The sequence below is a fragment of the Anser cygnoides genome, chromosome 6 (genome assembly GCF_040182565.1).
Source record: "Anser cygnoides isolate HZ-2024a breed goose chromosome 6, Taihu_goose_T2T_genome, whole genome shotgun sequence".
In the NCBI taxonomy this organism is placed as follows: domain Eukaryota; kingdom Metazoa; phylum Chordata; class Aves; order Anseriformes; family Anatidae; genus Anser; species Anser cygnoides.
The window spans coordinates 16,713,257-16,738,519 of NC_089878.1; the positions used below are offsets into that span (position 1 = coordinate 16,713,257).

The window sequence follows — 25,263 nt, forward strand, 5'->3', positions numbered from 1 at the left end:
GTGGAGGTGCTTCACGGGGTCTGAGCCGTCCTGCTGGCCAGTCCCAAGCCCCACTCTGGCTGGGGCTCTGCTCTTTACCTGGGAGGCCTGAGAGCAAAATCCTTCCATCCCCAAGGCTGCTCACTGCTCGTGGGGCTTCACCTTCTCACTGCATGCTCACCATGACTTTGCACCCACAGGTTGCTTAAAATCACCCTATTCTGCATTAAGGTGAAGCCTGGCTTTTGATTTTTTTCCTCTACCCACTCCACCCCCACTCTTTTATGCTTCTGAAGCCAGCAGGACAAGAATTGTTTTTCCTCAAAGGGTTCATATTTCACTGCAGGTAATTTAATCCAATTAATGCTGATGAAGAAACCCTTAATGCCAAGCCATATTCAGCAGACGCACACTAATACACTTTGAACTGGTAATTCTTTTTAGATGAAGTCACTGCCTCAAAGCATATTTGTAGATTGCTTATAAATTATGAGTGCAAATGGTACAACTTCCTGGCATTTTTGCAGTCACATAATAAAATCTATGCTGTTTAATCAACAGCTTGATTTTTGCTTCTATCCATCTGACCAAAGCACCAGATTAGAAGGCTAAGCAGTGTCACAAGATATGAAATAACCAAGTGTTTCTGAATTAAATATCTCAAAAAAAAAAAAAAAAGTAATTAAGGTAGTTCTCTATCTCGAGTAATTAAGGCAGTTCCCTATCCTATTTAACACTTCTTCCTTCACCCTGCTTCACTGCCCAAGGAACAGTGTTGACATTTACCAAACTTCAGATTGAAGTCTGCTTGGCAATTTGAATTCCCTGAAGTTTGAAGGGTTATTTAGTTTAATGATTTGGAACTGATCCTCTTCCTATCAAAAATAGATTTCCAGATTTTCAAAAAGCAGTGATAGCTGAAGCTGAGCTGCAGACAAAGCAGACATTTTCAGAGTTTCAGAACTTAAATCGCCTTGAAATTATCAAGCAAACAAACCTGGCCAAGGAGGATCATAGCCAAATGAAAATGTCTATTTTATGCCAGTCCTAAATGAAATATGTTCCGGTTCCCCCAGCAAGAATGAGAATATCAAAACATAAATCATGTATTCAAGCCACAAAATTGGAAAAAGAAATGTTCTTTTATGTAACATTTTGTTTAGAATTTAACAATAAGTCAAAAATGTTTTTACTTCTCTAAAACTCCTGTCATCTTTTTAGTTTTCAACTGAAACAGGTTTTTGAATTTTATATATATATAATATTATATTATATATTATAATATATATTATATATATTGTAAATATATATATGTATATATATACAATATATATATAAACAATAACAGAAAAACAAGCTACATTTCATGAAAGACAGCATCCACCACGTCTTTGTCTTATTCAGGGAAATTGTAAGCTGGATGCAGTGGGAGGCAGACATGAAGAGCCCAAGAGATATAACAGGTCTTCAGGGGCAGCCTCCTCCAAGCACAGGCATGGTCTGTACTGATACAAGAAAACAATCAGCAGTACCAGAAGACCACCTTGGCTAAGCAGGGACCCCAATAGTGAGCTCCAAGGCCAAACGGATGATGTATACAGCAGAGTATATTGTAGATGAAAGTGAAGACTAGCTAAAAATGAGAAATATGGTGGAAAAATGCAGTCCTATAATACAGGGATGGTGTTAGAAAAGCTAAAGGTCAGCTTGAGTTGAAACTAGCAAAGGATATCAAGGGCCAAACTCTAAAATATTTCTCTATGAAACCACCTCGAAGGACTCTGGAAGGTGTGTGTACTTGCAAGCTGTGGTTAACCAAGGTTTCAAGGTAATGTAAAAAACTAATCACTTGATCCTTGGTAACCAACGTGCAAAGGTCTGCCCTTACTCGGCAAGCAGTGAGACAGCCTGAACACAGCCAGGTCATCTGGCATTACACAGAGCTTGGTCCTGATCCTCCAGATTCAATGGGACTTTTTCTTCCTGTTTTCAAAGACAGAGATATCATTTTTTGTGCTTGATCTTCCTTTTTTTTTTTTTTTTTTTTACTATAACATACATTTTTTAAAAAAATACTGATAGCTAAATGAAAACAAATGATCTGAAGTACTGGCAAATCTGATAGGTTTATGTAGGTCACACCTGGCGTAGATTAGATCATCAGTGTATCCAGCAGGTCAGCATGGCCTCATAAATACTTGTGAACGACCTTTCTGACACAAAGCAACAAGGATTGCCTAATTTTCTAAGCACCTAATGGTTGTTAGTAAATCTTCTCTTAGCTCCAGATATACAAAATGTAGTCCTCACGGTGAGCCTTTTAAAAGACGAATTTGGGGGCTTACGCTACTTTCTGCCCAGTCAAAAGACCCAGTGTTACACTATCACAATAATGACTGTACGAGAGCAGCAAATTCATGTTGCAAAGATCTGGCTGCTTTCCATTTTATTCTCTCACACAGCACTTTCCTCTCTGGTTTCCACTCCCAGAAGCTGCTTGAAGCAGCTCTGGCTCCGTAACACCAGCACGGAGGAGCTGCTTCAGCACAGAAATGCTTTTGTTAATCCTCCATGTGCTGGCCAGAACATTCACCGGAGACAGAGGTCAGCTTAGCTGTGACCAGGGGACAGCACCTCTCACTTACGGTAGCCAACAGAGTAAACAGAAAGGCTTTCGTTGCTCCAGGCAACTTCTGCTGGTATGCAAACATACCCTTTTGCTGGTTTCCTTTCTAGGCCATCGTCTGCAGAAGTCAGCCAGTATTAAGGGTCCAAATGAAAAGCAGAAGCCCCTGCCATCAGCTACGTGAATGTTTCGGCTTGTAACAACCTCAGCCCATCCTTAATTTACCCTTTGGAAAGCCAGAAAACATTTCTTAGCTGATTCTGTGGAGGACGGCTCTAAGTCAAATACCTCAACGACAGCTTGAGGTGAAAAACGTGGCTAGATGGCTTCCACATGTGTGATGAAGTCCTGCAAGGCTTTCCTGCAGGGCTCTGCTGCTCTGGCCTGGGTGAGCTGCCGGAGCCTGCAGCTGGAAGCTTTACATTTCTTCAGCTGACATTTTTTCATCCCATTTTTTCATCATTCAGAGAGAAGCTTAGAGCTGTGTGCTTGAATTCACCATCATGGCAGGGACACACGAGGCAGTATTCCTCTTCTGAAGGGCCTGCAGCCGAGGCGCCTTGTAGGCCTCACAGTGCCTCAAGTGCTGCAGAGGGCCTGCTGCTTGGCTCCTAGCTTTAAGCAGTAAGAACAAAGTGTAGCGCTTTTATGTATGTCCTGCTCACAGCAGCTTGCAGTGGTATGAAGAAAAAGTGGTATAAAGAGGCGGTATAAACTCCACTTAGTGAAGCAGGGAAATGATCTTGTACAGCAAAACAACCTGTCACTGGTGGTGGATTGGAACCACTGATAACATTAAGAACCACCATTTCTTTTGTGGAAACAAATATTTGTCTCAGCTTTTGTTTGTTTATGGGTCTCTGGAAGCTAATGAAGTGGTTTTTTTTTTTTTTTTTTTTAAATCCCAGGGACATTTACAGATGTAAACTTGAATGATGTGAATAAGATTCTCATCCTGATCAGCTCTGTCTGTACCTCCTTGGCAAACCTTGACACTGTAATGCAGCCCTGGTGTACACCCCATTGGACAGCTAAAGTTTACTCAGAAAATTTCTCTGCAAAATTTAACAAACGTGTAGGAAGATACTATGTCCTAAATGTGCGTAGAATTCTGTTAACTATAGCAGGGAAACTTCAAATGTGTACAAGGAATGAAGGGACATAAGTACATCTGCAATATTAAGTATGACTGCAGGTTAAGGAGACATGAGACCTGAGACCACATCCAGATTAAATGCACCAGGTGCTCACCAGCTGTGACTGGCTTCTTCCTTGACATACAAGGACAAGTGTTTAAATTTAGGCCCAGTCACAGGTTAGACACATACAGGATCAGGTTGCACCAAGAGCTTAATTATAGCCCATTTTGCTAGAGCATATCATTGGGAATACTTATCCTAAGTTACAGAGGCCAGTGCTATCCCAGTCTCACAAGTTTTGGCCTTAGTACATGGCAAATGTTTTTACTTAATGCAGATTTTTTGGTAACCATCAGGGTCTTTTGTTTTAAGTGCAAAGATATATGATGCTCCTCTATAATAATAAACTTTGTAAAAGGTAACATCGTCAAAAACATCCTTGCTTTCTCTCTTCCACTGGCACCACATGGACTGTCCCTGTGGGATGTCCAAGGGCACTCCGGATGTAAAATTGCACACAGATGCCCAGCAACCTTCGGGTACTGCTGGTGAGTCCTTACACCATCAACAGAGAGAAACTCCCATAGTCTGATTCTCCACTTGGCAGCCTCTAACAAGCCCAGGGTAACTACATGCCTGACTTAGTCAAGCAGAATGGATACAGGCCAAAGCATTTATAAAAATGACAGCAGCAGACTTCAACAGCTGAATGTTTGCACTTGCTTGGAGCTTTACAATTGTTGTTTGCTTGCAATTACAAAAAAATCTGAAATTTCAAAATTTCTTTTATGACTAATTTCCTTTATGATATTAGCAATGCCAAAACATTTAGCTTTGCTTGATTTTTTGTAAGAAAGTCTAGGCATGCTATAGGAAAATTAATCTTTGATCTGAGATGAAAACACAAGGAAAATTCATTTAAACACTCTGAGATTTGTGCATTCAAAACCTTACTGAAAATGTTTTATGAAGCATTTTGATCTCCACAGCTCCATGAGACATTTCTGTGCAGCTGTATTTCAGTTCTCTTTAGGCATTCTTATCTGACTTCAGCGTTAACAGACAGAATTATCCAGCTGCTCTCGTTTTCCTAGACAATTGTACCGTGGTTTTGATTTTTCATATTTTGGCTGACATGGGGATATTTCTGAGGTCAAGAAACCTAAACAAATGAAAAAGAAAAAAAAAAAAAAAGACTGCCACAGTCCCAAGGGGAGAGAATCAGTGCTCAGTGCTCAGAATGCAGTGCTCAGAAACAGGAGACTGAGCCCAAGACGGGATGAATGAAGTTCTGCATGTAAGGGCTGAGCAGCTTCTACTGCTTCACAGCTTCCTCTGTTTCACCCCAACTACTGGCAGGAAACCCCAGGAATTCTGCTTGGTTTATCTTTGGGATCTGTATTTCCTATTTTTTGTCATTCTTTTTGTGGACATTATTTCTTTCCATGGTCTGGGTCAGATACAGCACAAGATTTGTTAGTAGCAGATCTGAACCTCTTGCTGAATACTTTGTGCAGCCTGAGATTGTTAAAGCACAGATAGAAAGCTTTCCAGTGAGTTGTGCTTTGTAAAACAACAACAGGAGCAAAATCTCTGCTGGTCAGTCAAAAATCCATCTCTGGGCTTCGCTGTCATACTTCCATGTGCTGTGTGGCTTTCACTTTTAATTAATCCAGTCTGTTTGGTTTCTGTCAGAAGTCTATAAGCTTCTCTGTTAATTTGCTGATGAATCCCCCACTGAGTTGTAATTACAGTCTTCATTGTGATCCTTTTTACGATGACAAAGGACATAGGATTTTGGCATCTGCATAACCTAACATCAGTAATATTGTAAACGTTGGAATGAGCTCCCCTGTTCTTTAAAGTATTTTATAAACACCTTCAAAATTACAAAAACATTGTGATGATTAAACAAGTGATTGATAAGTCAGTGTTTACATTGAATTACCCCCATCACAGTTACTTCATGGGTGGCATATGAATAGCAGGCAATTACCATTTTACATTACCGCTACAGTAGCTGCAGTTCCTACGTCCAAACAGGAATCTGCTGGAAAGAATGAACCCACTCAGTTTTCACCACCTTATTGTCTGTGAGCTGCTGAGATCACCTCGAACAGCTGGGATCCATTTCAGAAGACTGAAGCTGAACATGGCTTGAATCCTTCCCCTAGCCCCCTGCAGCAGGCATTTAATACTAACCAAAGCAAAGCCTATGCAGCGAGTTACTAACCAAGTAAGTTTAACTGCCTAGGAGCACCAGAGCTCTTCCAGAAAATCAGAGCCAATCCCTTTTCTGGTTTTATTAACAACCCTGGTGCTAGAGAGGTGTTTCTCATGTTAAGAGCTAACTTATTTGGGGCTTGCAGCCTGCACTAATTCTAATTTTTGATTCTGAGACATTTTCCCCCAAGACACAGTATTGACCAAGCAAACTGACTTTTTTGTCAGTATGTTCCCTACTCCGGCAAGAGTTGGGGCAATTGCCACAAGAAAAAAAATGAGGGCAATGGCCACAAGATAGAGCACAGGAAGTTCTGCACCAGCATGCGAAAGAACTTCTTCACGGTGAGGGTGACAGAGCACTGGAACAGGCTGCCTATGGAGGTTGTGGAGTCTCCCTCTCTGGAGATATTCAAGGCATGTCTGGATGCCTATCTGGGCAGCCTGCTCTAAGGAGCCTGCTTTGGTAGGGGGTTGGACCTGATGATCTTTCGAGGTCCCTTCCAACTACTTCGATTCTGTGATTCTGTGAAGAGTGCTCTCTAAGTCAGTTTGCTTGGTCAATACTGTGTCTTGGGGGAAAATGTCTCAGAATCCATCAGAACAAAAGGTGAAATTCTGGTACGTGCAGCTGCAAGGTGAAGTTTTTATCATGGTTGTCATTAACATATGAATTACTTATGTTTCAGAAATGGTAAGAAAAACAGCTATTGAACAGCTGAATAGGTGAGGCTGAAGGGTACCCCCGGGGTTGTCTAATCCAACCAGGGCCAGCTGGAGCAGATCGTCCATGACTGTGTCCACTCTGGTTTTGAATATCTTCAGAGAAAGAGACTGCACAAGCTTTCTAGGCAACCTGTTCCACTGTTTGACCGCTCTCACAGTGAAAACAAAATTTTCTTATGTTAAATTGAATTACATGCATTTCAGTTTGTGCCCTTTGACTCTTGTCCTCACATAACATACAAGTTCCTCATTTTCCAGCGCAGAGAAATGTCAACAAGGGAACTGTGCTTACTATACATTACTATTTCATAAGACATAACTGTACTTAAACATAAAATTACAACTCTAGTCTGGAAAGTAACTGTGTAGAAGTGGGAGGTGGATAGATATCCCTAATTTTCAATACTGTTCCCAGTGTTCAGATAGGTTTTCCTAAAGAATCCATGCTCCTAACTCATAAATAACTGCTGGCCCCTGTCTTACAGGCTGCAGCTAAAAAACACGCTGAAGAGTGTTATTTTCTCTCATCATTTCTACCTACTTAAATTCCCGATCCTCACTGCTGCAGCCAGCAGGAAGTGGACAAGGAAGGCACCTCTTGGTCCTCAGCGAGGGCCGGGCTGTGCTCACTCACTCTTGCTGGTCAGCTGCCAAGCGGGAAGTGGGGCTCCTGCTCTTCGGCATCCAGGAAAATGAAGTGACCCTTTCCCACACAGCATCGAATCTGAAACAGCTGGTGGAAAACGGTTCTCCGAAACAGAGACAGGGAAAACAATTTAGTACCTAAAGCTTATGGACAACCAGTGTGCTTTTCTGTTCGGAAATATGCTAAGTCAGCACAACCGAAGTCCTAGCTTAGAACACAGAGCGGGGCTGGAAAAATGTCTCTGTACTGACCTTTGGGGAGAGGAGAAAGAAGATGAAACAGTGAAAGTTTTCTTTTGACACCTTTAGTCATATTCTAAATTTGACACTTTTTCACTTTAATTCACTAAGCCTACTGACAACTGAAAGTTTACCAAATTCTTGTAAAGTTGTGGTTTTTTTTTTTTTTTTGGATTGCTGGCAAATTCAAAATAAGTATTAAGAAATCAGCTATTCAACATGGAATGCAGTCACCACAAGTGATTCGCATTACCATCGATACAACTGGTCTCACTTTGCAGTTGCCATGGGCAGCAGAACATCAGGGGCAAAATCTTTAGTGGCTCCTTATTGTGCGAGTGACTTGATCTTGTGAGAAACCTACATCTCCTGGTTTGCCTAAGGCATCAAAATACCCCAGAGCCAACATCTAGTACAACTAGAATGTAATTACATCCTGGAAGCACACTATCTGGCACTCAATAGTCAGAGGCTGAAAATGAGTGTTGCTCTCAATTTTTCTGGAAAGTGCAAACAATAATCTAGGTGACAGAATATCAGTTTACTCAGTTTCATTGTGGAAAATACGGACAAAGTACAGAAAAGGTAAACACATCTCTGAAGGCTTAGACACATTCATTTCAGAGTAATGGATTCTGTAAAAATGACTTTTAACACTATTCTTGCTTTTGATCTTGCCAAGAGAGAGCTTGAAGCAAAGGTTAAGCTCTGAGCACTTCGGGATTTGGGGAAATTTGGTGACCTGCAGGTGAAATGCAGTAACAAGCTATCAGATTTTAGTTGAAAAATGCATATCGCAGAGAGACTTTAATATAATTCAGCTCCTTCTCTTATAACCTTCCTTGCCGATTTCCTCCAAATTTTAACAGGCTTCTTTCAGGAAAAATAAATAAATAAATAAATAAATTAGCAATTCACTAGAACTACTGATAAGGAAATACACCTGCCTGTCACCAGGGGGAGCTTTAATGCCAAAAATCCCAGTGCCTGTTTCTTAGTAATTCAGCTCTTTCGGGGATTGCAAGGCTACTGAAGAGAATACTGAATTTCCATCCTTTCTCCTCGTTCCTGAGAGAAAAGGATTAGTGTGCTGCCCACCTTTGCCTGTGCAGGGGAAGGGCAGCTTGTAGGCACCGTGTTTTCACTGGCCCTGCTCCTCCACATCCATCTGGTCTCATCCTGCCGCTGTGTCCTGCCCCAGGTTGGGCTGGGTAGGGGTGCTTGGACTCCCTGTGTCCTCTGCTTGCTCTCTCCAGGCACAGCTACAAGTCTGGTGCCTCCTGTGCCGCCTGGAAAGGTGAGCCATCACCGTGAGCAGCCCATGAACCCACACCATTTTCAGGGTTTGCCTGGCACATGGCCCCCTAGACTTCTTGCTGTGCGCACAACATATACAAAAGGGGAGCACCCTGGGCTGGGAGGATCATGGCAAACATTTTAAGTATATTTTTTGTAGTGGTCATTCAATCCCACAAGTCTTATTAAATGTGTTCTTAAAAGTAATTACTCTGTAGTTTGCTCAGAGCCTGCTGACAGTCTCTTCTGGCTATAAAATAACATTGGTTCACAGGTTGAGTGAAAGCTGAAAAACCTGAAAAATCCTGTTTCAGGAAAAATTAGCAGCTAAACCTAATGAGAGCTCTTAAAACAACTTCCTTCTGGCCCAGGCAGCTCACAGGAAAATGAATCCCTTTTCAGATCCATATGCTTGCTGCAGTATTTCCTGTGTTTTTCTGGTCACATTCACACACATAATTCATGTGAGTTTTCAGTCCTAGCTGTGGGCCTAAAAGGATGTGGTTGAAATCTTCAGTCTGCTCATGTTCTTGTCTCCATGCCAAAGCTCTGGTGGAGGGTTTTTGGAACTCTCTGTTCCTGCTAAACTGGGCAATGTCGCATCCCAAGGGGTGAGGGAAGGGAGAAATTACGGAGAGGAGGAGAACCACATGGCCATCTTTAGAAAAAAAATTGATTTTCAATAAATTCAGACTACTAGTCATACACTTCAAAAGAAAAAAAAAAAGTCATAAAACTCAGACAACATCCCCACCACCATGCAGGTGGCCCCCAAGAATCAGAAGCAAGTCTTCTGTTTTTGTGGGAGGATTGTGCTGTACAAGCCACCACAGATGTGCTCAGTGCACGGTGGTGCCACTCACACTACACAAAGTTCACTGTGAACCTTGGGCTTGCTTGTAGCTTTGCATGCTGTCTTTTGACAGCTTTGCCTTTTCAGGGTTGAGATGTTTGTAAAGGAAATGTGACTAGGTGAAGAGGAGATATCAACAGACATGGAGGGACTGCAGAGGTGTGCAGTTAGATACATTTTCATATACGAGTAAATTAAAGAGGAGGTGAGCCTCATACTGTGGAGGGTGTTTGCAAAAATCCTCTTTAGGGAGGTACCCCTGCATATACCTGTGATCCTGTTGACACACCTCCACCCCCAGCAGACCCCAGTACAACCTGACCAGCTGCCCTGTGCCCCCTGTGCCAGCCCCACTGGTGGTGCCGGAGGAGGGACCTGCTGTCCCCTGTGTGGCTGGCTGATGGCACAGAACTGAGGAGGGGCAAGGACCTGACTAACACCCTGGGTACCCTGCCCGCAGCTCCTCTCCGGGAGCTGAGGAGATGTCAAGTACCACAGGAGCCCCAGTGGTTCGCTTGGTCAGCTTTCTCAGGATCAAGCTTGGGATATTCAGTGCAAAGGGGCAGTTATTTATTCCAGCAGGGCACACTGGAGTCAGAGTCTGCCGTGGGGCTTGGTTGTTAACCTCCAACCCAGAAATACGGCTACAGTCAGGAAATAAAATTTAATGCCCTTCCAGATGACTGGCTTCACAAGAACCTAACATCTCATATAGAAATATTATCTTTTCTTCAAAAGCTGTTTCAATTCAGAGCACAGCACTGCCAAAATCTTTGGAATTTCACTATAAATATGTCTTATGATATAAAGTAACCAGAATAACACGTTGCCCATCCTGAGCTTTCTACTTTACATTTGAAAATAAGTACTAAGCCTCCCACATTCTCTTTCTGTAATATTTTATGTCGTTATTGCTTAAAAGGTTGACTTTTTAATGTCTTCTGTTACTGCTTAGGAGCAATTAATAATACTATGATGTTTACACTGCTCTATATTTGGTATAACAATACTCAATAACACTACTTTCAAGCCATACATAAATGCTGTATCACAAACATTTGTAAGCTAACCCTTCTATCATAAAAGCAAAGTCATTTTTTCTGTCGTAAGAGGGTCTACCCTTAGAAAGAGGCAGGTTTAACATTCATTGCGTGAAGATTAGAATGAAATATCAGATATGAGGACTTCATGCTAAACTGAATGAAGTCAGTGGAAATATTCCCCCAGACTTTGGTCTGGGTTGGATCAGGCCCGTAGACCACACATGGTGATTAGGAGACTGATATTAGTGCTCCGCACAACCTTTTGTTTTTCACACACCAGGTACTGGTGGCAGATGACAAGTTATAGCACAAATGCCCCCTTTTTGATGTACAGCAGATGTCAAGCTTAATCTCCACTGAACATCTCAGCCTCTCTAAAGGTAATGTGGTATTTACTGCAGCCAGGGCCAGAGCCATTTTGAGGCAGAAGTCGCCAGCTGTGTGAAATGAAACGTACTCAAAGCTGCCAGCAGTAAGAAATTAAACACAGACTATGGCAGCATCTGCCAACTTTTAGGGCAGTAGCAGAACAGTGGTAGCCAATTGAACTTGAGGTGGCAGCAATTTAATGCACCCCATTCACCAGCTTAGAGATTCAGAGATAATTTATCTCTCTCTCTCTCTTTTTTTTTTTTTTTTAAATTGTATATACTGTTACCATACTATGAGTCTCAGAAAGGAGAGAGGGGAGTAGATAGAATGAGGAAAATAGACAAAGCACTGGAAGATACCATCCTGAGAAAGGACAGCACAGAAGCATATCCTGTCTCTTTCTTGCAGCAGTGTATGTACAGGAATGTCACAAATACAATCTCTGTAGCTAGATCTGATACATCAGATGGAACAGAGCCAGGAAGTTTGTCCAAGGCCATGCTATAATAAGTGGTGTGGCAGTTTCAAGGTGCTTTCTGACTAAGATGTGGGTAAGAATGGTATATAAAAGAAAAGAACTACTTTTGAAACCAAAGCTGCAGCTTTCTTTTGTGACCTGGTTATGCAAAAGAAAAAAAAATATAATCATACAAGACTGCAGAATAGATTTTCTTTTCCCAGTGCTTTGGGAAGTCCTGGCAGATGTGTGCCTTCTACCTGTGAAGCAAAATGCACACAGCAAAGTGCTGTGTCACATTACATTACAACACATTAACAAACAAGAGGTAATAATAAGGTACAGCTTTGACTTTTTTTGTTACCCAAGAAACAACTATTGAGATGGATCTTCTTCCTAAAAAGGAGGAACTGAAGAATGCACCACTGCAGCTCTGCTAAGGGATCTGAGAAGTACTTAGCTCCATCCCTGGTGATTGCTTCACGTACTGGACTATGCCTGCATTGTGGAGCAGTCCCAGACATCCGCCCAGAATTCATCTCAGTCCCTTAGCCTGCTGGAAAAGCAAAGAGGTCTGGAATATGAGTTCAGAACTGATGGGATAGTTGAAAACCAGCTCCTTCTTTTGTTCTGACTTCATGGCTCATGTGCAGCACAGTCGCATTAAAAAAGGGTAGGTAATTTCTCATCATTGTAGAGATTGGAAAAATGTAATGCCCTGAGCCAAAGTGATTTACCCCCATAAGAAAAGCATATGAACAGCACCAGCTTAGTCTGCGAATTTTGACAAACCTAGCCTGATGTACAGAAAGCAGTGCAAGATGTGTATAAGATTGTGGCTAACATAAATTTCATAAAAAATTAATTTAAGACTGTGTGTGAAGCACAAATCACACAGAGACACAGTATTTTTCTTTTTTTGTATAGTATGATATTTCTTTGTTTTGCCCTGATGTATTTAGTTAATGGTAGAAGCCCTTTGGAGTTTGCCATATAAGAAAGCAGCCCATAAAATCATATAGGTTTCTGTAGTCACTGCTTAAGACTCACAAACTTAATTCCTCTGCCACTTGAAGTAAATTTAGCCTGAGATTTTTGTTCTGTGATGATTCTCGTGGGCTGTGAACTTGGTGCTTGCCACACTAACAACAATCCTTTATGTCTCCAGACTCTATCCATGTTCCTTGTTAACCTTCAGTCACAAAGTAATGAGATGCATCAGACATTGTGAAGCTGGCCTAAGGGGTTACAAATTTGGATGAGGGCCACATACTGTACTAATTGCTTCTAATAAATTACATATTTCAGGAGGGACATCATGATTTTAATCATTTATTCTGCACGTTGTTTCCTTTGGAGAGAAGAACAAGGCGGCACTAAACAAGCCCAGCATCTGAAATTCATGGCAGAGACTAGAAAGAGCTCATTTAATATCAACCATCATTGTAAATACTAGAATTATGCATGTATCAAATCCCTGGGTCTCAACACTTTGGGAAGAGCCAGTGAGTGAGTCCTGGTTGTTTTAATGAGCCAAGCCAAATTTATGTTGTTGGATGTTCCTTAGATTTATAACAACTCAGACTTAATCCCATTTCAAATGCTGTAGTTAGGACCTAGCTGAAGAAAAAGTCTTTGCTTGTCTGCAAAGAAAAACACATTAAGAGGGGAATTTAAAAGATGAATTCTCCCAAGGAGTAGGGGAAAAACAGAATCAAAGGTACCTTTCACCTTGGTGGGGTAGGACTTTAATTATGATCTGATGGCAGCTAATTGTAAAAGTGGTCCAATGAACACAGAAAGCAGCAAGAGTTTTCTGTAAAGCCCACTGAAATTAGTAGGATCTTGATGATGAGCCCACCAGCCTCCTGCAGGGTGAACTCAGATGAGGGAAGGTTTCCTATTTCCCTGACCTCTAGCACACCCACACCAGTGGGCTCACTGTTAATGAAATCCTCAAACCACTCGGGAATGAGCACTTCCTTCTCGAGGGAAGACCTTGATGATATTTAAATAGCTGGTAGTATTAATAGCAAAGGCTGGTAGATAATGTGGAGACTTGTGAGCTCTGGGGAGCAATGCAGGTTTGGGAACAGCTCAGACTGTCTTGTGTTTGTCTTTGTAAACCTGGTTTCCTGTCACTCCAGTCTGTGTTTCCTTTCAAGGATGAGCTGATATACCAAACAAAGTGTGATTATCTAGGCAAAAGGAAAACTGCCTTGGTACAAAGTATGCCTTCGATGGGAAGCTGCAGATGTAGCTCCAAGACTCAAATGTGCTCTTTTAATTTTCATGTGGTAATGAGATGCCAAGGAAGTACCATTACCAGGGATAAGTGCAGTCTGAGCTGCTCCTCTCTACTTTAGAGGGTTATTATCCCATTTCAAACTTCTCCAGAGAGTGCACGTGTGGGTGTGTGTGGGGAAATGGTGAGAATACAGCACACCTTCCAAGGGCTCCTCTGGCTCCCCAACCAGAATAATGAAGATAACTTTAAGGATGCCATTCATGGATGAATGGAAATTTTTGCTAAAACAGCTGGACATCTGCTTTGATACAGAGGAAAAGGCCTAAAGGATTCTTCTTTATTTTTTCATACAGAATGAGAAGCAGGTCAGTAAGTAGGAGTAAGAAGCCTTGAGCAATGAGAATTGACTGAAAAATATTGCTCCGTGTAGAACTGGTGACTTCTAATTGAGACACGTTCCCCTGGTTGTTTTTATGGTGTTTTTCATAGGGAGGTACGAGATAACTTCTGCACATGAAGAAGATCTTAAAATGGGAAGGAGAAAGTGATGGGGATTCAAGCTTAACACAATAGCACATTGGAAGTTGGGGAAGAGAGAATCTGAAGTTCAGACATAAACACCCAAGAGTAAGGGAAGAAAGGAGGGACACAGACAAAACAGAGGTGATGAACTCAGAGGACAATAGAAAAATTAACTAGATTCTCAAGCATGAGACAAACCTAACACTGATGTGGAACGGCGTAAGCTTAGTAAAATTGAAAGTTTAGCTTATGACATTAGAGCTGACATGAAATAGAGAAGCAGTTTCAGCCTTCCTAATGTTCAGTATTTCATTAGTTATTATTACTATCCTCAGGTAAAAGGTTTTGATATACCTGGAAAACAACATGAGAAGAGGTAAATCATAACATACTGAAAATATTATGAATTTGGTCTTCAGATTCTGACTTTTGCTAACATTACATACAGTGTAAGAGTACAGAACTAACAAACACTGCTGTAGCAGAATTAGCAAAAGAAATAATTTTGAAAGCAAAATGAAAATTTTCTTTGCCATCCATTAGGCATAGTAATACAATACTAGCAGGAACTGAGCTGTTATCTGGTTTGCTGTCTGATTTGCTCTCCAGATTACCACCTAAATCAATAGCTCTTACATTGATTTTTCCAGCACACTGTATTCCAGTAAAAAGAACAATGCTCTGAGATGAGTCAGCTATTTGCTACGTCTGCAGGGACTCTGGTGCAATTTTGTTTAGGAAAATAAAAGCAGAAGCCAAAGTACACACACATATATAGTGATAAGAACCTGCCTGTTGCTTGCACCCTAACCTGACACTGTCTCTGCAGACACATAGATTTGTTACAGCTCGCTACAGCAACTACAGGCCCACCTCAAGACAGACCAAACCATTGTAAGGATGGAACCAAAGTATTTGGGGGCAATGTTAGACAAATGAGAGCACTGTGTTTCAGTTTAGGTGACTGCGATGGCAGAGCAGGAAAATACAACCAGGTTTAACTAAGAAGCTGATCTCCATATACTTACTATCACACATAGATCATCACCAGTACTGCATTTTCATATATTTATTTCATATATTTTCATGTATTTGTATATTCCATATAACAAGTACTATAGCCCTGGTACAGTATTGAGAGAGATTCGTCATCCAGAATCTCATTCTTTACTGTATATTGAAGACTACCCTGTGAGTACACTGAGGGAGAAACAGCATATCGGGAAAACATACTCAAAGCTGAGTGAATAGTGTGAAATCATGAAGTCTACTATTCTGAAAATATTGCTGAGTATTGCAAACTGCTATAAAAGTAGACTTCCTTAAATCATTACAGAATTTTTACAAAATTCTGCATTTCACAGTAATGCTTTCACAGCATTGTGTATTTTGGATTGCTATGTTTTCCTACTAATCTCTTAGTCTAAACAAAATAACATTCATGTTTTCATAGCAATGAAGAGGAAGGAATAATGAATTTTCTACTCCAATACTTTTTTTTAAATAAGAAGGATAGTATTTATGACAGTTTAGTATGTTAAATTTGGAGCAATCCAAGCTGCTTACAAGTAGGATTACCAACTTTCAGCTGTCCACCTGTTTGTCTAGCTGTACCGTGCAGTTTAGGGTGTTAAGGTGCACAAGAGAGGCGTTTTGTTCTTTGCTTTCTTCTGTGTACAAGATATTTCAGATCAGTTGTGAACTGTCTTTCCTACTAGAAAACTGTTCCCTGGGAATAAAGTTGATGGAGGAGCAAACTATGCCAGGCAATTCCCCAGACCTCAACAGGGGTAAGACTGAGTAGGCTGCAGTCCTTGAGAGGAGCTATGAGGACCTATATTACAGAGCACTTAATTTACACATTATTTAGTTTAGGCTCATGGAGCAAAATAATACAGCAGTGAGATCAACTGGTGTTATTGCTACTCATGCAAAGCTTCTTCCTTCCATAAGTTATTACAATTGACTATAATAAAATTATTTATAATATCCAATAAACAAACCAGCCCATATTGAAAAACAGATAGCAAGTCTTGTGCAGCACCTGGGTGATGTTTTCACAGTTGCTGAGTGCTGGAGAACTGAAGCTACAGAAAGAGATCTGTAGAACTGGCTGTTACAGTAAGTTACCTAACCACAGGGTTCACTCTACAAATCAGATATTCTATTGTGCTGAGCAGAAGGAATGGAAATAGAGAATAGTCATAACATATCCAGAGACACCTGGCAGGACTGGCTTTGGTCTGCAGTCTGGAAATGGTCCTATACTGAAACGTGCTGGTCTGAAGAGCTGATAAATTGCCATAGATCTCACCTACCTGCAAGCATTCGCAAGTCCAACTCTGTTCAGTCATTGGAGAAAAAAGGCCTAGATAGAGCTGCCTGACTGCAGCTAATACTCTGCTGCTTTTATGTTAGTTCCTTAAAAGCTCATAAGCCCTCTAAACATTTCCTGAGATTTCTCATGACAAGTAAGGCTTCACGCTTCCTGTGTTGATCCTGTGTTCAAGGGAGGTAAGTTCCAACTTCTCAGTGCCCTGCGCTGTGCTACTCATGGGCACACAGGGCCATGGCTCATCCCTGGGTGTCCCCTACACGCGGGAGAGGACGAAGCTGCCGCGTGTAATGGGGGGGGAGTGTGCTGCCAGGGGCAGGGACAGTACCTGGACAGTACCTTTGAGGGCAGGCGGGGTGTACACGCTCTGCTTCCTTTGCTTTGGCGAGACGCTCTGGGACTGGGGATTTAAAAGAGAGAGAGAGACGGTGAGAGACCGAGGCGGAGAGAGCCTTCCATGCTTGGCAACTCAGAGTCTTGCCACGCAACTTTTCCCTCTTGTTATGTGAAAAATGTTTTAAGGAGGGTTGCTACAAATGCAAATTCTTGTTTCATATTTGAAATCACCCTGGGTGCTTGCCAGTGTAAGTGGTACACCCTTTATGGCCACAGTAGGGTGGGACTGAAACAACATCTGAGTACATGCAAGCAGTGATGGGCAATTTGTAATATCCTGCAATGCTCTGCATTGCCCCAAGTTTAGAGGGTGCATACGTCACTCCGAGAAGTTTCTATGAAAATGATACTCTGCAAACCTGATGCCAGTTCCTGGCAACTTTTATAGCTCCCAGGCAAAACAGACCCAATATTACTGAAAATTCACTGCAAAAATATATTGTTAAGCATAAAATTAAGGCAGCCTGTGTTTTTAACAGTCTATGTAGCTGACTCTCATAAGGTAAATAAATAATTTAGATATTAAAATAATGCAAGATTTACTTTAATCAATATTCCAACTAAACAGGGTATAAAGAATGCTTCTGTGTATAGATAAGGTAATACTGAAATTCTTAATACATACATTTTTACATAAGTAAATGGAAGATCCTTCCCTCTGCACTTTTTCAGTGTGTTATATTACTCCCCAAATAATTTCATCAACCACTCTGCCTTTAGCTAGGCCTGCTTTAAGTGGTATCTTTAGACACAGTTAAACTTTTTTGACCCCAAAAATCACACCCACATACGAAAATGAGTTGTTCTAAAATAACAGTAAAATTACATACAGAGTAACACAAGTGTAATTAGAGCAATGTACAGTTAGCAAAAACTGACTGAAATACATTCCAGTGCTATTCAGATCTATCTCTTCAAGGAACATTTGAGACAGCTCTTAAGAAAAACACTTCCACATGAATACAGCCAATCATATTACCTTATCACAGTGGATGGAGTGATAACATTTATAAATAAAAAATTGTCTTCTTTTGAAAAAGCAAGCTATTTATAAACACTGTGGGATAGGTTGTTGATCCTCACCCCAGTGAATCACTGTGAGTCTGTGTTAGAGTCCAAATCTAAAACAATCAATACCTCCTGCTGCTATTTAGAGCTTTGCCAGCTTCTCTGGGCAATCAAGGGAGGAGAAAGTGGTTGAGGAGCTGCAGGAGCTGTGCAAGGGGAGATCAGAAAATGAGAGCGGAGGAGCCAGCTTTCAGCTGTCCTGCAGACAGCACCAATCCTGTGCCAGCCATGGGCTTGGCAAGCAATAGCAAGGGGCGAGTTTGCAGTGGTTTTGCAGCCCCACAGCCAGTGTTGGCTGGGACGAGCTGGCAGGGCCACCTTGGGCCAGGTCAGTTTTGTTTTGAGCGGGCAGGGCGGCGGGGTGGAGGGGAAATGTGCCTTGGCCAGCTCCCTGCTCTAGGGGACCTTCTGTGCTGTTGGAGGTGGGGTGACTGCGCAAAGAAAGACATCAGCTGGGATGGACCAGTAGGCCGCAAAGGGATTTTAACAGTTGGTCTATTTTAACTGTAAATGCATTGTAAGAAAAAATATATATATATTTCACTTACTTCTGCCTGTGAGATGTTTGTTCTCTTCTCATCTTTTTCTAGAAGAGGAAAAGATAGGAAAAGAGAAAAGTTAGTACAAAAGACTTTCTCAGTGCAAAGTATTGCAGCTCTGCCCTGCACCCTACAGCACCATTGTAAATAAGAAATTTCCCTTTTGATTTACAGCTCGTTTGTGTGCCTCAGAAATCCAGAGGCCCCGATTAGCGTTTAGACATGAGTACTGTGTCTAAAGCCCTTCACTCATGTGTTTTGACTGTGAACTGACAAGTGGTGGTGTGTGGTCAGCACCCGGCCCTTTGGCTGGGCTGGCAGCAGGGCTCCATGCTTGAGTGGCTGTGGGGACCCAGGGCTGCTCTGCCCAGGCCCTGCACTCTCCCATTTCTCCAGAAAAGCAGGCTTACCAACGCCTGGTAGGTTGCAGTAATCCTCAACAAGAACTCCACCTCCATTCAGCTGTTAATACACTAGCAATGACACTCAAGAGCACCTAACAGTAACATGCAAAACCAGCAAACCAAAGCGTAACTAAGTCTAGTCTTTCATCTTAAAAAAACACTGGTGTAGTGTTGGAAATGGCTGTGAAATATTTCCTGGTACTGCTTGCTTTTGTTGCCTTAGTTTGCTCTTGAGCATAGGCATGGAAGAAACAGTGAATGCTAGAGATTTCTAATGAAAAAAGCACCTCTGAACATCTAGCTGAACAACTAAATGAAATTGGATGAAGCAGAGGAGCCAAGGATCTTCCTAACCATAGCACTAAATCAGTTTGTGCATCAGATTAAATTATTTTTCTAGTGTTGTCTTGATGTGGTTAATGGTCAAAAAGTGTGTCTTCTGATGATGATTTCCCAAATATTTGACAAAGATCATATGGGATCTTTGATGCACAGTAGTTTGGAGCTCTAAAATTTAAGTGTCTCTTAAAAACAGACATCAATGCCTAATTGTGCCACCATGCCTTACAATTTTTTCCACGTGCAGATACCACTGTGCAGTTTCTACTGAGGTGTAGCAGATCTGAAAGAAGAACTAGGTCTGTGTAACATCACTTCATCCAGCTTAGTCTCTATGTGTCTGCTGCTTGCGGTGTGCTGTGTGTGAGGAGAGCCAGTCCAGGCAGACTGTCTGCATTTCCTGTTGTGCTCTTTACCCTCATGTCCATGCATCTTGCAAATATTAATTGACTTAGTGGGTTTACTCAAAGTATGGATTTACCATTATATTAGAGACATCCAAATGACTTACACTCCAGGATAAAATATGTGGTTCAAAACAGAGCTGATTACTCCAGTGTGGTCCCAAAGATACGGAATTAGACAAGACAATCAGGAGGCCAGTTCCTGCCATTGACATTTGCATGACCTTGGGTAGATGACTAATTTCTTCCTTGACTTCCCTACCTGTAAATAACTATTGCAGTACCTAGTATCCTCTTAAAGCTCTTTGGAGCACGAAGATAGGCTGGCTAAATGAGTGATTATTTAAGTGTTCATAATCTTTCATATTGATAGTATAACAGAGAGACACAGACTTCAATGACTCAACATTAGATTTCTTTTCTTTTCTTTTCTTTTCTTTTCTTTTCTTTTCTTTTCTTTTCTTTTCTTTTCTTTTCTTTTCTTTTCTTTTCTTTTCTTTTCTTTTCTTTTCTTTTCTTTTCTTTTCTTTTCTTTTCTTTTCTTTTCTTTTCTTTTCTTTTCTTTTCTTTTCTTTTCTTTTCTTTTCTTTTCTTTTCTTTTCTTTTCTTTTCTTTTCTTTTCTTTCTTTCTTTTCTTTTCTTTCTTTTCTTTTTTCTTTCCTTTTCTTTCCTTTTCTTTCCTTTTCTTTCCTTTTCTTTCCTTTTCTTTCCTTTTCTTTCCTTTTCTTTCCTTTTCTTTCCTTTTCTTTCCTTTTCTTTCCTTTTCTTTCCTTTTTTTCCTTTTCTTTCCTTTTCTTTCCTTTTCTTTCTTTTCTTTCCTTTTCTTTTCTTTTCTTTTCTTTTCTTTTCTTTTCTTTTCTTTTCTTTTCTTTTTTTCTTTTCTTTTCTTTTTTTCTTTTCTTTTCTTTTCTTTTCTTTTCTTTTCTTTTCTTTTTTTCTTTTCTTTTCTTTTCTTTTCTTTTCTTTTCTTTTCTTTTCTTTCTTTTCTTTTTTTTTAAGCTCAGAATCCTGGGTTTAGTTCAAAGGCTGAAAATTGAATAAATCAGGAACTTAGAGCAAGGAACAATGAAAAGTAAGTCATGTCCCGTTCCTTCTTGAAACTCTAAGCTTGTCCAAATTCAAAGTATTTTTGGTAAACTCAGGCTGAGACTTGCACAAGGAAGGAAAGCTGCTGTCAGCAGCTTTGTCATATTTCAGGTCTTGTTTCTAAGGATTTGCATTTCTCGAACCCTTTGGACTTGCACGTTTAGTGTTCCTCTTAGTGGGGTGACATTAAACCTACCAGAACTGGAAAGTTTCCAGCCTTTCCTTTCATCCAGCAACCTTTATAAGAGGGTAATTTTGTGAACAAGAACTGGTCCTGTATGGAGTTACAAATCATTTATATCCGCAGGGCAAGGAATGCCAATAAACAGCATCAAACACTGTGGAAATTCAAGAACAACTTACAAAAACACAAAAACAAACAGTTTTTCAAATCCAATAAAGAGATATCAGAAATGAACCTGAAGGACCAAAGGAGACAAACCTGAAGCAGAAAGTGTGAAGTGTTTTACATGAGTTGTGAGATAAAAGGAAAGACAGAGATGGTTGGAGGTATGTTTTGGTCAATGGTACATCTTGGTAGACATTCATTTTGAGGACAGAAAGAGCATTGCATGCTTATTTTGATAAAAAAAGTGTCAATGGAGAGCATAGATCTTTAAGGAGAGGTGACAAGAAACAGGAACAAGGGAAGCTGAGATCACTGTATGCCATAGACCAAGGCAGGGAATAGAAAATACACAAAAATTCTGCACATAGGAGAGAAGGAAAAGATGTAAAGCAAGGGAGATAGAGCAAGAAGAGGGCAGTGCTTCTTCTGTGTGTGCAGCTGAGGTAGTGATGAGAGACATGGGCAGTGGGTTGTAGCAGAAGCTAGAGGAGAAATTTAGAGATGACAGAGAGCAGAGCAGGAGGGCAGTGTGCACTGGAGCTCGACCAAGAGCTCCCTGTCCAGGGAAATAGTTTGAGCTATACTGGTCTAACTGAAGGGTTGCAATTATACTTGTGTGAACACTCTTCCTTGGATAGAAATAGTGTTTTTCCAGTCTAAATTATATTGCTTTGCAAGCAGTTTAAATAATGTCATGAAAGCATGTTCTTAATAAGAGCGTGTCCACCAGAGACACACAGGTCCACACTGATGCTGTCACTACAACAGGTTAGTTCTGGCATGAGAAGAGATCTCAGAGACAGCAAAATTTGTGACGAGAATGGATAGTACAAGGTAAGAAAGAACATGATCTGTCAGCTGCTGTAACTGAGACGTATCCATGTAACAGGAATCAAACAAGACATTTCCCACCCTTACACCCCTGTCAAATCCATTGACAATTAGAAACTGAATTTCTTTACTAAACTCTTTGAACATAAATTCCTCTTGAGAGAGGTGAGGAAATGATCTGAAACTAAACAGACATGATTCACAAGGGAGAATGAAATCCCTTGTTTCTCAGTGTCCTTCAGTTCCCATTGACTACTGTGCACACTTCTACTCACAAAAAACCACCACATATTTATACAGAACAAGTAATTTCCTTGTCTTGTTTATAACTAGGCAATTACACATGGAGAATTCAATTGATCAGGTATACTTCTGTCTTATATGAAATTAAACTCTTGTTTAGATAAATTCTCCCTACAGGTTCTCTTTCTGGGGCCAGGGAGACTGTTTAATGATGCTCCATTTTCTTCTCACAGACCGTAACATTGCTCACAGAACACAATACTGCTCTGTTATACTCCAGATATGAATATATGGCATTTTTCCAGTTTGACTTATTCTCAGCTGCCCTAATTAGCTAACTACAATCTAATACTCGAGTCATTTCTTGACAGCTTTTACGTTTTTGTTTTCAAGTGGTGTGTTAGAAATCAGATGAGAACTGAGAACAGATTTGTATGTACCCAAGATACTGGAAAGTGGGGATTTGTCTCCCACATGCTCATGTTAGCTTAGCTCTTTTGAACATTTATTAGCACAGCCACCCAACCAAGCTGACAGAATAAGCTGAGCTACTCCAAGGGTGTCCTTACATGAGGTCAGAAATAAGGTGGTGTTATCTGAGGTCAGACAGGATCAGAGCATACGGAAGCTGGCTATGGGCAGAATGACAACTGCCTAATGCAGCTCATCACTCTTCTCCTGAATCTACATTGCTGTGGAAACAGCAAGGACATGCTGAGGGAAGCCTGATGGTCGTTTTCAAGATCAAAATTCATCTGCCTCTCTTCTCCCACTGGGTAACATTAATGCACTTGCAGCAGTCATGCAGGGCAAGAGGTGATGTGTTTTAAAATATGTGGCCTCTGATATCACTCATGGACTCTGCAGTGGAGTCATCCAGCAACAGCTCATCTCATCCAGCTAAGTACCCTGCTTTCTTTCCTCTTGGCAAGAACAAATAAAAGCCTCTTCTGTAGGGTTTCAGTCAGGAACTGGAGGAACAGACCAGGTCAGAGAGGCTGGCTTTTACACAAGAGAAACTCAGTAAAAGGCTGGTGTAATTGTTGGAGAAAGTGTTGTGTAGAGAGTTTGGCATTTTCCTTGGGAAAACAAAGATGTGGAGCTTCAGATAAAATCATAGGTGGTTGGTAGGGTTTTGGACTTTTTTTTTTTTTTTCTGGTCAGAGTATCTAAATTTGCCCTTAAAATAATAACTACAATAATTCTTTAATTGCTCAGATAGTGGAAATAATGCACGAGTCACGTGCCTATAATAGATGTAAGTTAAAAAGTTAAACAAGAATTGTCTGAATCTCAGTGAAATGATCCTGAAGAAAGAGTTTAAGGACATGATGCCACCATTGGTCTGGAGCCTGCTTACAGTCCTGCCCCTGCACTGTGTCAATGGTACCATTGGAAAGAGCAAAGTAAATGAGCGGAGCTATGGACACAGCCTTTTGCATGCAGACTTTAGTGCAGGACACACCAAGCTATGGAGACAGAAATCAGATGATGCTACAGCTATGAAACAATTCTGCCAATTTCGTGAGTTTTTGTGAAGTGTCTCCATGGTGAAACACTACCACGCCTGTCAGCAAAGCTTTCTCTCTTGAAAAATGTGAAAGAAATGAACCAACTGCTGACTTCTTATGAATATGATTGATGATGACACACAGTTTTGTAGGCAGAAAATGGAAACTCATTTTCCTGGCTCCGGCTCCCCTTAGCCATCTCCTGAGATGAAAAGGAGGGTGACTCTTGGCTCCAGGTGCAGGGGGTTGGTGTTCAAGCAGTGGGCAGCAGAAGCCTGCTCTCAGCCCTGCTGTGTGCTAGTTTTGCAACAGGGCGGATCACCTGTTTCAAAAACTTGCATTCAAATGGCACAAACAATTTCAGGAACCAGAAAAAGAAATGCATTATTTTTCAAATAATTCTTCATTCTCTTGCCACTTAGTGGCATTTTCTGAAATTGTTCTGAAATGTTCAGAAATTTTCTGAACATTTTGTTTTCTGTCATTTCACATTTCAGTTTCTCCATCAGTAAAATAAGGATTTTTATTATTATTATTATTAATCTACCAGCTTGCCTCACTGGTGTTTGATGACCACAGTTTGTATTTGCATTTGTATTTGTAAAATAAGCTCACTGAAATCTGATTTAGAAATTGACTGGTGTAATATCACTTTGTGATTTTTTCTGCTATAAAAACTACATTTCCTTTCTTCCAGAAGACAAAATAAGATCAAAAAATATTTCATACTTTGCTTTTGGCAGAACGCTAACCACACATTGCTGGATTAGCTAGAATTTCATAGCTTTTTACTAAACCACGGAGCTAGGAAATGGAAAAAGTACGATAAGGCAAACATTAAAAAACAAAAACAACAACAACAAAAAAACCCTCATGTAGTTAATTGTTCGACTTTTGCTTGTTGGTTTCTATTTGCCTGTATCTATCAATGAGAACTTGACTATGGGTATGGATGTAATTACATTTAATTACAAAAAAATATCCTGGTAGGCCCTCCCGGCACGAGTATATGTTTCTGAAAATTTTCACATTGCGAAAGCACCTCATTAAACTCCAGTATTGCAGCTGCTGCGGTAAATGTAGCTAGAGGGTCTTCTCCCTCCTCAGTCAAACGCTGACAGGAGAGTACATTCGTTACTGTTCTGCTGCATTTCACACACTAATCGGCATCTAAATTACTGCCTGCTCCTTTAGGGAACACTAATAGCAAGATTTGTATAGGAAATATTAATAAAAACAGGAAAGAGAGGAGTTTGCTACAAACACAAGCATTAGGATGCTTAACATGTAAGGCACCTGCGGTTAAGGCACGTATCCTGTGGAAGATCCCATGCTACCTTGACAGCACCTACCTGCCACCCTAGCTGAGGTGACTGTGCGGTAGATGGC

General features: G+C 40.9%; 1 protein-coding gene across 1 annotated transcript in view; it reads right to left on the minus strand.

Annotated features, from left to right (window-relative positions):
• Positions 1-25,263, minus strand: part of ITPRID2 (ITPR interacting domain containing 2) — a 99,523-nt gene that overhangs the window by 5,080 nt on the left and 69,180 nt on the right. Inside the window, exons 3-4 of the mRNA XM_013171639.3 lie at positions 18,717-18,754; positions 17,044-17,104 (exon numbers count right to left, since the gene is read on the minus strand). Coding sequence (XP_013027093.2) covers positions 17,044-17,104; positions 18,717-18,754 — 99 coding nt within the window. The remainder of the gene's footprint in view (positions 1-17,043; positions 17,105-18,716; positions 18,755-25,263) is intronic.